The 13,920-nt window shown below is 33.5% G+C and overlaps 1 protein-coding gene across 3 annotated transcripts in view; it reads left to right on the forward strand.

Moving 5' to 3' along the window:
• RBM41 (RNA binding motif protein 41) overlaps positions 1-9,302 on the forward strand; it is a 57,892-nt gene extending 48,590 nt beyond the window's left edge. Inside the window, exons 7-8 of one of the 3 annotated variants that reach the window (XM_011380969.2) lie at positions 2,435-2,582; positions 4,193-9,302. In XM_011380969.2, the coding sequence (XP_011379271.1) occupies positions 2,435-2,582; positions 4,193-4,359 (315 nt within the window). In that variant the 3' untranslated portion in view covers positions 4,360-9,302. The remainder of the gene's footprint in view (positions 1-2,434; positions 2,583-4,192) is intronic. The other 2 variants (XM_011380970.2, XM_023523829.1) reach the window with 2 other exon arrangements.
• Positions 9,303-13,920: the final 4,618 nt, after the last annotated feature.

Here is a 13,920-nt window from a genome sequence, read left to right on the forward strand (position 1 = left end):
TGTGAAATGGCGTCTCATTGTAGTTTTGATTTGCATTTCCCTAATAGCTAGTGATGTTGAGCATCTTTTCATTTATTTGTTGGCTGTTTGTATGTCCTCTAGGGAGAAATGTCTGTTCAGGTCCTCTGCCCATTTTTGGATTGGATTGTTTGTTTTTTGTTGTTGTTGTTGTTGTTGTTGTTGTTATTGAGTCGTATGAGTTCTTTGTATATTTTGGATATCAGGCCCTTATCGGTGGTGTTGCTTGCAAATATATTTTCCCATTCAGCTGGTTGTCTCTTTACCTCGTTGATGATTTCTTTTGCTGAGTGGAGGCTTTTTAGTTTGATGTAGTCCCATTCATTTATTATTGCTTTTACTTCCCTTGCTTTTGAGGTCCAATTCATGAAATCTTCTTTAAATCCAAGGTCCTTGAGTTCAGTTCCTATATTTTCTTCTGTGCATTTTATTGTTTCAGGTCTTATATTTAGGTCCTTAATCCATGTTTAGTTACTTTTGGTGTGTGGTGATAGACAACAGTCTAGTTTCATTCTTTTGCAGGTGGCCTTCCAGTTTTCCCAGCACCATTTACTGAAGAGGCTATCCTTTCTCCACTGTATGTTTTTGGCTTTTTTGTTGAAAATTCTTTACCCATATAAATATAGGTTTACTTCTGGACTCTCAATTCTGTTCCACTGGTCAGTGTGTCTGTTTTTCTGCCAATACCATGCCTTTTTGATTATTGTCGCTTTGTAGTATAATTTGAAGTCTTATACCACTGTATGTCTTTGACTAGGGTTTTTAATCCATTTATATGTAATTATTGATAGGGAAGGACTTACTATTGCCATTTATTAGTTGTTTTCTGTCTTGTAGCTCTTTTGCCCCTCTTTTTCTCTCTTAACATCTACCTTTGTGTTTCTCAGATTTTTTTGTAGTGATGTCCTTTTTCCTCTCTCATTTTCTTTTATGTATCTTCTTTAGATATTTTCTTTATGGTTACAATGGGGCTTACGTAAAACATCTGAAGAGTTATAACAATATATTTTAAACCGATAAGAACTTAAGTTCATTTACATTTAAGAGCTCATTTTTTATTTTCTTGAATATTCTTTTTTTTTTTTTTATGGTGACATTGGTTAATGAAATCCAATTTAGCAGTAAGACATATATATGTGTATATATATGTATATGTGTGTGTGTATATATATATGCACACACACATACATACATGCATACATACATATATACACATACATATATGTGTTTATATATGGCATTGTATGTTCACCACACATAGTTAGATTTCTTTCTTTCACCACATATTTGACCCCTTTTACCCTATCTACCTACCCTTTCTCCCCTCCCCTCTGGTAACCACTGGTCTATTGTCCATGTTCATGAGTCTGTCCTGTTCGTTTGTTGCTTCAGGTCTATTTTTAAAAATAGCATCCCATTCCTAATAGATAGAATGTTGTCTCCTATTTCTCTGAGGGGATTTATAATGGCTTTTGAAGTTTTCTCTCCTTGCATGTTCTGTTTTCTATTTGCTTTCATTTCTGTTTGTTTATCTGTTCTCTGTCTTTCGCATTAGACACTTTCCTCACATGCCTGATAATCATGTTCATTAATTCATGTCCTGATAATCATTGGAAGCTTTGAGTACATGAGTGGTCCTTGTTGACTTTGAGCTTCACTTTAAAGTCATATGGCTGATCCATTTGTTGGAGAAATTCCCCATCCCAAATAAGTATTTTTTTTAAACTTTTGTCTTGGAACTAATCAGATTCTTCAGAGTAGACACTTACAAGCTCTTGCTTGGGAGAGCAAATGGGAAAAAATGTCTAGGGTGTTCTCAGCATTCAGTATGCATCATTTGTCTTAATCTCCTTGCTTTCATAAACAGTGTTCACACCTTGAACTGTGTCTGTCATTCCCCATATTCAGTGAATCAACCTCCAGTATTCACCAGGATTGGGAGTGGCCTTTCCCAGTAGCATATTGTAGGGGAGGATATTTTAAAGTATACTTGGTTTTTAAACAACTTTCAACCTACCCACCTAATCTTAACCCTATCCCTTTAGATCTATTTCCAGAAATACCTGAAGCTATTAATTCTTGAACCGTTTTAGGATTCTTAGGTATAGATCGGATTGGTTCCTGGCTTTCCCCACTGCTGATTCAAGATTGAGCTTTCTTGAGTATACTCATCCAGTTATTTTCCAGCTTCCAGAATATTGTCATTATCGCCTCTTTTCCTTGTTCTTCCTAAACTTGTGGTTTTGTTTAAATAAAAAAAAAAAATCCTTACAGTTTTTGAGAGTTATCTGGAGGGAGTGAAATTGGATACATGTGTTCAATCTACCATCTTTATTTTTAACTAATTCTAACCACTATGAAATGGTTGCCTTACCTCCCTCATGTGATATCTCTGTTGATCTTTGGTTTATATTAGGTGTTATACCTGAAGAACCTTAGCCCTCGGGTGACAGAAAGAGATCTTGTCTCATTGTTTGCTCGGTTCCAGGAGAAAAAAGGACCCCCAATTCAATTCCGAATGATGACTGGACGAATGAGGGGTCAGGCTTTCATCACCTTCCCCAGTAAGTAGCCTCATCCAGATAATTACCCAGTTGTAGCATCAGCATAAGAGACTACTTATACCCTCTCTAATTTAGATATAGTCCTCTGATTTCTCTACAACACATAAGAAGCATGTGTTGAACAAGCACATGAGAAGAAGGGAAAAGAAGTAAGCAAAATATGTTTTCAGTGTTCTTCTATCGTCCCTTCTTTTCTTCCTGTCCTCCATTGACTGCATGACCACCTTACCACGTTGTCCTCAATTTTCCCCAGTCATGGCACTTTCTTCTCACTTTACCAAAATTTATTTTCCCATTGTTCATAGTAATATTTCTGGTCCAAGTCATAATTATATTATTTATTAATATATTGGTATTCTGATCAGAACACTTAAACTTGCCTTATGCCCTATTCCTTTATGACTACAAGACGGCAAGCTAATATGCTAATTCATGAGTAATTCATAATTGGCTAGTGGATGATGATATATCGTTTGTACCGTAATACATGCTTTCAGTATCCTAATCCAAAGGGAGCAATCATGTAGGAATTTCAGTTTCTATGCCAGATCAGATTAACTTTTTGGGGAGGTTGGGGAAGTGGAAGCTGGGTAGGAGCTGTACATTTCATTATCCCTAAACTATCATCATTTATAAACAGCCTAGTAATGGATGTATCGGCAAGTGCTTTTACACATGAGCGGTACCAAACTCCACTCTTTTCATACAGTCTTATACCATCTTCTCTATCTTATTGAAGGTTTACAGATCACCTACACTGGTGGTTTCCAGTCTTTTCAAGTGTGAAGACCTTTTATTAAACAAAAAAATATTTCATGGACCCCTACCTAATATGATCTATTAATTGAAAAATATATAATAAGAAGGCTTTATAAACTAAGTACTTTTACATGGATAGCTGTTTTACTAATCATGATAGCTGCTATCAACATTTGAAAATTTGTAGTATATATATAAGTGTGATAGTAATTAGTTTAGTCTAAAGACATTGCTTGTCTACTCAAGATTTCACAGACTCTGGGCAATAATTCCACTCCTTCCTGATTTCCACATCAAGACTTTGAGACCCATAAATTGAATACTGCTGCTCTATACTATATACTCTCACACCTCAAGTTTCCATATGCCTACAAGGATTATTAAACTTATTTATCCCATGAGGGCTCCTGCAACCACTCTCCTATCAAAAGAAAAAAAAGTAGCAAAATGTCCTCAATACAATGATAATTTTATTTGTGTTTTCCTATTTTGAAAATGATTTCGTTCTCACAATACCTATAATCTGTTATCTAAGATAGAAGCTCATGTATTATTAGTTATAGCTTAGCCTTCTTTAGCATACTGTCTATATTCTTGTTTCTTTACCTATATCTTTGAATTAGGTGGCACTCTCAAATATTCAGGTTTTTCTTATCACTGTTCTTAGCCATTAGTTTAATCTTGCTGAGTTATACAAATTTGAGATTTGGAAAAGATAATAAAATCAAATAACTATATGGCTTTACAGCCTACATTTACCTCCAAGGCAAAACAACATAAACTAAACTTGGAATAGAATTGAATTATTAAGCCCTGTGTACATTAATGTTTTTTTTTTCTTTCCCTTTTAGATAAGGAGATAGCATGGCAAGCATTACATCTAGTAAATGGATATAAACTACATGGGAAAATATTGGTGATAGAATTTGGAAAGAACAAAAAGCAACAGTCCGATCTCCAGGCTGCTTCTCTTATGTCATCTGCTACAGAAAGCACTACAAAAGTCAGTGATAGCTAGACTATATATACATTGGAGTCCCAGAAGGTCTTTCTTGCATCAGAATCTTGGATCTAGGATTTCTGTATAGATAGCATTTTGTTTGGAATTGAAGAAGAGAAACTTAACTGAAGGAGAAAAAATATAATTAAGATAATCCCTTTCAGATTTTGGAAAGAATTGGTAGAGAACATTTTCTATAATCAAACACAATATAAGACATACAGTATGCTGAATCTGAAGGGTAGGATAAAAAGAGTTTCATTTTCTCAGGATAAATTACAAAGGATTATGTCCAAGGATTTTTTTAATCTTTATAATTTATCTGGGGTATTAAATATTTGTCCCTAGATACATCTTTTCTAAAACTGCCTCTTATGTACAGAACTTAAAAACAAATTAAATATTGAAATATCCATTTATTAAAGTCCATTTTTCCCTACTTTTATTCACCTAGTAAATAAATGACCAGCACCCCAGGACAAAACATCAACAAATGCTGTTAAATGAGAACTATCAGCAGTAACAGTGTGTGGTTTCATAAGTCAGTACACACATTTAATTAATGCTTGCCCATTAAGTTATTGGCGTCTTCAAAAGTCATATATTTTTCTAATGTAAGCATTTAGATCTAAATATTGATGTTTTCATGGTCATTAAGCTAGCTACCATTGAGTAATCATTGAATTCAAAGCAATAAATATTGAATAAGCATATAATATATTGTTAGGCATATGAATTTTAGACGAGGAACATACTAGCAAAAATTATTAAAGGGAGGATAGGAAGAAATTGTTCTCTAGAAGAGAGACAGCCAGTCCCAAATCCCCCAGTTGTTTATAGTTGCTAGAGATTAGATAATATGGTACAGAGGAAGTAGTACAAACTTGAGTTACACCTGTTTGAACATCACAGCCACACTTAACTACTCCATGACCTTGGCAAGTCTTTTATATTCTGAACCTCAGTTTTCTCATCTATAAAATAAGGATAATAAAACTACTTACCTCGTTAAGTTGTGAGGATAAAATAAGATCTAGACTGAAGAACAGAAAGAAAAAAAGAATGAAGGAAATTGAAGAGTGTAAGACCATTAAGTACTCCAACATACTTGTAATGGGAGTACCAGAAAAAGAGAAGAGAAAGAAATGAGCAGAAAAAAAAGTATTTAAAGAAATAATGGCTGTAAACATACCAAATTTGATGAGAAACATTATCTACACATCCAAGAATCTCAACAAACCCCAAGCAGGATTAGCAAGAAGAAATCCACAGACATAATAAAAATGCAAAAACCCAAAGACAGAGAAAGTCTTGAAAGCAACATGAGAAAAATGAAACATCACATTCAAGGGAACCCCAATAAGATTAACAGCTGACTTCTCATCAGAAAAGATGGAGGTAGCAATGGGATAACATTCAAAGTGCTCAAAGAAAAAAACAATATAGAAGCCTACATTCAATAAATCTACTTTTCAAAAATGGAGATGAAATAAAGGCATTCCTACATAATCAAAAACTAGGAGAATTTGTTGCTGGCAGACCTGACTTATAGGAAATATTAAAGGATGTTCTTCAGATGAAAAGCAAGTGACCTCAGACAGTAATTTGAATCTACACATACAAAAACATAGCATGGGTAAAGGTAATTATGTAATTATAAAAGACAATCTAAATGCATTTTTTCTTTCTGAATTGATTTAAAAAGCAAGTTTATAAAACTATGTATATTGTTGCATTTAGGGGCCTATGACATATAAAACCAATATATTTGCCAATAACAGGACAAAAGAGGTAAATGGAAGCAAAACTGTATTGGCCTGAAGAAGTGACTCCAAATGGTAACTCAAATCCACAGGAACGAATGAAGAAAACAACAAATATGAAATAAGGTTAATATTAAAAAATTATACACTTGCTATTCTCTCAGCTTCTTAAAAAGACAAAATTAAGTAATATTTGTAACAATGTGTTGTTTGGTTTATAACATGTAGAAATATATATAACTATAGTATAAAGAAGTGGGGAAAGGAATTGGTTTATATAGGAATAAGGTTTTTATCTCATTCGAATTTAGTTAGTATACATCTGAAGCCAGTTCAGTTAAGATGTGCATGGTAGGCTTTAGAACAACCACTAAGGAAATAATTGAATATATATAGTGGAAATATTATTAAAGAAAGTATTACATTAGGAAATTTTCAATATAAAGCAATGTAAAAGGAAGAATGGAGAAACAAAAACCTGAGACCTATAGAAAACAAACAGTAAAATGGCAGTTGTAAACACACCTTTGAATAATAACAGTGAACATAAATGGATTAAGCAGTGCAATCAAAAGTCAGAGACTGTCAAACCAGAGGGGAAAAAATATATACCTCTATATTACAATAGCAGAATATACATCTTTAAGTGCACATGAAACATCTCCAGGATAGACCATAAAACAAACCTCAGTAAATTTAAGTGGACTCAAACCTTGCAAAGTATGTTCTCTGACCACATGGGACGAAGTTACTAATCCATGACAGAAAGTTGGAAAATTAACAAATATGAATTAGACACTTTTTGAAATGACCAATGGGTCAAAGAAGAAATCACAGGAGAAACTAGGAAATCTTTTGAGGTGAATGAAAATGAAGACACAACAACCCAGACTTATGGGATGCATCTAAACCAATGCTTAGAAAATTATAAATACAAATGCCTATATTTTATAAAGATCACATATCAATAACCTCAATACCTTAAGACCCTGGAAAAACAGGAGCAGACTAAGCCTAGAGCAAGCAGAGGGAAGCACATTTTTAAACATAAATGACAGAATAAAAAAAGTCAGTGGAACCAAAGTTGGTTCTATAAAAAGATCAATGAAAATGACAAACCTTTTGCTAGATTGACTAGGAAAAAAAAAACCTCAAATTATTAGAAACAAAAGAGGAAATGTTACTACCAACCTTATAGAAATAAAAAATTCATGAAGGAACACTATGAACAACTATATGCCAATAAATAAAACACAGAAACTATTGAAATCAATGGAAAAAATCTAAAAAGACCTATATCAAATAGGTTAATTAGTAATTTTTTAAAATACCCACAAAAGCCTAGGCTGAAATGGCTTTTCAGATAAATTCTAGCAAACATTAAAGAAGAATTAATACAAATTCTTACAAACTCTCCCAAAAAGTAAGAGGAAGGAAGACTTCTCATATATGCTACAACATGGAAAAACCCTGAAGACATGCTAAATGATATGACAGTGACAAAAGACTGTACATTATATGATTTCGTTTATATGAAGTGTCCAAAATTGACAAATATATAAAGACAGAAAATGAATTACTGGTTGTTTAGGGCTGGATGTGATAGCTGAAGTGTATTAGGTTTCTTTAGAGGTTGATGAAAATGATTAAATTGTACAACTCAGTGAATATACTACAAATCATGATTGTAAACTTTAAATGGGTAAATTTCTATGGTATGTGAAGTATATCTCAAAGTCTCACACACACAAAGAATTGAATACAACCCAAATGTCCATCAGTAGGAGAATAGATGAATAAATTAATGCCATATCCATTTAGTGGAACACTACAGCCACCAAAATAATGGGGAATATCAACAAATACATTCTAACCTTTATGGTGTCCAGGGTTTTGTATTAAGTCAAAAAGCAAGAAACATTGTACAGCTGATCTTTAAACAACATGGGTATGAACTATGCAGACCCACTTATACAAAGATTTTTTTTCGATAAGTACCTATACTGTTTTCAGTCCGTGGTTCGGAGTTCAGGGAAGCAGAGGGCCAACTGTATGTATTAATCTATGCCATTTTATATAAGGGACTTGAGCATCTGCAGATTTTGGTATCTTCGGGGGTCCTGGAACAATCCCCCGTGGATCCCGAGGGACAGCTAAGTTTCCAGGGAGTCAAAAGTTATATATGGATTTCCAACTGCGTGGGGTTCAGTGCCCCTAACCCCCATATTGTTCAAGGGTCAACTGTATAATGTGAATACATTTTTTAAAAACATTTGCATATATATATGGTATATGTATATATAGATATTTTTTAATAAAATTAGGGAAAAGCTGGGAAATATACATACCAAATTGTAAACCTTTTAGAGGTGGGATTGGATAGGCTGAAAGGGGACTTTTGCTTTATTAAATTTTTAAAGTGGTTTGAGGTGATTTTCAGTATTTTTTTTTAACTAAAAATTTTTTTTTAAATACTCTGGCAATGATGGCTTCCAGAATATATATCAGGCCTTCTTTTAGGATATCTAACTATACTCAGGACAAACTCCTATTCTTTTGTTATACTGATCACTTAGGATTAACTCTCCAATTTTAAATATAGTTTAAGGAATGAGAAGTAAGTTATCCTGGTATAACCTCTTGCACGTGTTTCCCAGGGGCATACTTCTAACCTGGAATTTTCAGAAGGAAATTCTTCCTGTTGGGTGGAAAATCTCACTTCTGCCCTTTACTAGACCTATGGACCACTAACAATAGAGGAAAATTAAAATGGAGAATGACTCTCAACTGGTGCATAGATAAACTGGTATATCCATACAATGGAATCCTACTCAGCAATAAAAACTATGATGAACTGTGATATATGCAACAACCTGGATGAATCTCAAATGCATTTTGCAAAGTAAAAGACACCAAACTCAAAATACTACTTACTGTTTGATTCCATTTATATGATATTCTGGAAAAGAAAATTACAGGGCCAGAGAACAAATCAGCGGACGTCAGGAGTTAAAAATGGGAGACTGATTACAGAGTGGTAGCACAAGAAATTTGTTTTAATAATGGAAATTTTATGTATCTTGATTATAGTTAAATGAGTTATGCATTTGTTGAAACTCCTAGAATTGTATGCCAAAAGGTAAGTTTTACTGTATGTAAATTTTAAAATAAATACAATTTTAATGGAGGAAAGAAAAAGTCTCTCAAAGTCATTTCGGTAACGTATTGTTTGTATTCCGTAGTCTTTTGATTACTGTTGAAGACTTAAAGCCACTTGGCTACTATTCCTTATTTTCCGCCAACAGGTCAGCAGAAATCGTCAGTTAAAAACATCCTATAAATACATACACACACAAAACTTACCATTAAAAAAATAGAAACAGGAAACATAACTTGCTACATACAAGGGGATAATTTCCTTAATAACAATGTATATAATTTTCTTAATATATGAAAGTCAATCAATAAAAAATAGATAAAATTTATAGAAACAAGTATAAATGACTGATAAACTAAGAAAAATGCTCAGATTAGTGATGCACATTAGGACAATGAGCTCTCTTTTTTTAAAAAAAAAAAAGTCACAAAAATAGTAAAGGAGTTCCCATGTATCCTTCACCCACCTTCTCCTAATGTTAGCATCTTACATAACTAATACAATTATCAGAACCAGGAAAATACTACAGTAGTATTTTCTAATGTTAACTAATTTACAGACCTTATTTGATTTTTTTCCATTTGTCCCACTAATGTCCTTTTATGATCCAGGATCAAATCCAGGCTCTTACATTGCATTTTATTATCCTGTATCCTTATTCTGTCCCTATCTGTGACAGTTCTCAGTCTTTGTCTTTGATGACCTTGAAAATTTGGAAGAGTACTGGTCAGATAGTTTGTGAAATTCCAAAATTGGTTCTTGTCTGGTGTTTTTCTGTAATTAGATTGAGGTTATGCATTTTTGGTAAAAATACCCCAGAAGGGATGTGCCCTTTTTAGTACATTATATCGGGATATAGTTGCTGATATGTCTTAAAATACTAGTGATATTAACCTTGATTATCACTTGGTTAAGGTGGTGTCTATCCTTCACTATGAAGTTAACTTTTTCCTCTTTATAACTAATATCTCGTAGGAAGATACCTTGAGACCATTCAAATATTCTATTTCTCATCATACTTTACCCTACTAATCTTAGCATTCATCAGTGGTTCTTAATGGTGACAATTACTACTATGGTGTTTACCTAGTGGTGATTTTCTATTTTATTCCTTCTATATTTATTAACAAATTCTATGAGGAAGATGACACATCTCCCCCATTTATGTACTCATTTATTTATATCAGCATGAACTAATGTGTTTAGTTTATTCTATGACTTATAACCTAATACCATCTTATTTTGTTGCTCAGATTGTTTCAGTTTTGGCCATTGGGAGCTTCTATGTCATTTTGATATGTTTCCATTTTTCGAACTTATTTCCTAACACCACAAGGTGTTCCAGGATCATCCTGTATTTTCCCTACCCAGTGCTAAAATCAACCATTCTACTTGGAGCCCTAGATTCTTTTATTGGAAAAATATTTAGAAACCAAGATCAGGGCACCAGGTGTTATCTTTTTATAAGCTGTCGTAATGTCACATATAAAGATTCATAACACCAAATGTTTCCAAGGGTGTGGAAAATAGACACTCGTGTACTTTGGATGGGAGTATAAATAAATATAACCTTTTGGGGGGATGATTTGGCAATATCTATTAAAAATTGTGAAGATCTAGAAAATCTACTTCCAGAAATCTATGGAAATACTTATGAATAGCTCAAACAAATATGTACAGGAATATTCATTGCAGCATTATAATAGCAAAAACCTGGAAACAAAGATTCATCAATAGAGAGTGATTAGTTAAGTAATTAAATTGTGGTACAACCATAAAATATAATAGGTTGATATGAAAAGAAATGGACAGATATAGATAACTGATGTGGACCTTGCTTCATATTTCATTGAGAAAATAAAAGCAATCAGATGAGAACTTCTGCATCTTTTAATCACCAAATTTACTATCTATTTACATTTGTGCCTGCATTCTCTCTCCATTTACTGTATACATAGTGAGTGGTTAAGGGTATGAAATCTAATGCCATACTCCCAGTGTATGTACCCTGACTCTACCAATTACTAGCTATGTGAACTTGAGTAAGTTATTTAAACTTGCTATGCCTTAGATTTGTTTTGTTTTGTTTTCATTTTTTAAGTGAATGAGGGCAATAGTAGTATCTACCTTATAAGGTTGTTGTGAGGATTAAATGAATACATGTAAGGTGTTTTGAATATTACTTGGTAATATTCAAAGAACTCAATAAATGTTAGATTATCATTATAATGAACAACCAAAGTAGTGCTTGATGAAGAAGAGGCTGCTGAGTTTCAGTAAGAGTGTTATGGCATTTACTTGCATACCATCCTCCTAATCAACAGCTCAGTGATAGCCATGGAATGGCGAGCTTACTGGTGCCAAAGGGGGCAATGCAGACCTCATTCCAAAGAGTTACATACAATTCTGTGTTTGACCTGCCTGGTGCCTCCCTAAGGGATCAACTCAGGGACTTGCCTTTGTTTTGCCCTACCACCCCAAACTCAAGACTAACGTGGCCTCCTGGGCAGTGATTTTTTTCTCCAATTGCTTTTTTTTATTGTGGTAAAGTACACATAACATAAAATTTGCCATCTTAATCATTTTAAGTGTATAGTTAAGTGGTATTACGTACATTTATATTGTGGGACCATCACCACCATCCATGTTCAGAACTCTTCATCTTGCAAAACTGAGACTCTATAAACAATAATTCTCCATTTCTCCTTCCACTCAACCCACAGCAATCACTATTCTACTTTCCAACTATATGAATTTGACTACTCTAAGGACCTCATTTAAGTGGAATCATATAGCATATGACTTTTTGTGACTGGCTTATTTAGGATAGTGTTCTCAGGCCTCATCTATGTTGTAGCATATGTCAGAATTTTCTTACTTTTTAAAGGCTGAATAATATTCCACTGTAGTATATACCACATTATGTTTATTCTATCAATGAATGTATAATGTATGTAGAAGTGAAAAATATATCACCAAGGATGGGAGCAGATAAATGGCGCTTTACTGCTTCATAATTTGCATTTATCATGATGTAGTAAAGTACTAATTTAAGGTAGACTATAATAAATTAAGGATGTATGATGTAACCTCCAACCCTCTGGAGGATTTCTCGACCTTATTGCTACTGACTTTGGGGAATTAATAACTCTTGTGGGGGGTTCTCTTGTGTGTTGCAAGACGTTTAACAGTATCCTTGGCCTCTATCCATTAGATGCCACTAACACTCCCCTCCTCAGAAATAGACCCAGACATTGCCAAATGTCCCCTGTGTACCAAAATCACATCTAGTTGAGAATTACTGCTCTAGAATAACCACTAAAGACATTAGAAAATGGTATAAACAAAATGCTAATAGAAGACTCAAAATGGAGCAATGATCATGAGAAACTTGGTTAATCCAAAGTAAGGAAGGAAAAGAACAGAAACAATGGACAAATGAGAAAAATAGAACACAATAACAAGGCAATAGGCTTAAATGCAACTATATCATTGATTACATTAATACGAATGAACTAAATGTCATTTACAAGAGACATTTTACATATAAGGGTACAGATAAATCGAAAGTAAAAGGATAGAATATACACCATGCAAACACTAAAAATAACAAAGTTTTCATGGTTGTATTAATGTTGGACAAAGTAGTTTTTAAAGCAAGAATTACTATGAGTGATAAAGAGGCACATTTCATAATGATAAAAGCGTCAATTCAAAAGGAAGACAGTAGTCCTCATACTATGAGGATGATACTATTCCAGTTTTTACAGAGGAGGAGTATAAGTCACAGAAACATTATGGGACCTACACAGATAGTAAATAATGTATCTCGAACAAGCTTATGCTTTTAAACACTATACTATATTTTTCGGGGGGGAAAAAAAAAAACACAACCAAAAAAAAAAAACAAAAACATTTCTCTTCATGATTGAAATTAAATTACTGCAGTACCTGAGAAACAATGCTGCTTTTCTATATTCCTTTAGTGAAGCAGGGTGATTTCCCCACAAAGGCATTAATTATTGAAATTTAAACTTGAACCAGAATGAGGCCTTCTTATGTCATTTCAGCTGTGAAGGTAACAGAAAAACAGTCTATGATACCATACCCTAAGAGCAAAGGTGCATTCAGCACAGCTATGATCTGGGAGTCTCTCAGAACATTTTAAGCTACTTCCAAGAATCAAGTAAAAATCATCCCTTTTTAGATTGCTGTAAAATAAAATGGAAACATTTTTTTTTCCATTACTACTTAAACTGCTTTAACAAAGCAAGTCCTATATTCCTAAGGGGGAGTATAGAAAGGATATTAGTGAAATTTAATTTTGTCAGAAAAGTAAATAAAGAAATTTCCAGTAAGTCATATTTATCTATTCTCTGGGAAATAACATTTTCAGTGTCCAACTCTCCTGAAAAGGGCTCTGGACCGTTTGGGAAACCATTAATCTGCAGGGATCCATTTGGCCCTTGAAATATATATATTTTTTTTACTTTTAAAAATATGTTATTAGTTATTTTCTTATAAAACTAATACATACTGGAAATGGAAAATAGTAAATTGGAATGTGGAGAACCTTGGGAAACGCCACTTAACCAGATGATTAAGGTTAACATCGGCAGTGCTAAGTCATGTTGATATCATGTACTCCCAATGTGATGC

This window comes from Pteropus vampyrus, unplaced genomic scaffold (assembly GCF_000151845.1).
Source record: "Pteropus vampyrus isolate Shadow unplaced genomic scaffold, Pvam_2.0 Scaffold419, whole genome shotgun sequence".
In the NCBI taxonomy this organism is placed as follows: Eukaryota; Metazoa; Chordata; class Mammalia; order Chiroptera; family Pteropodidae; genus Pteropus; species Pteropus vampyrus.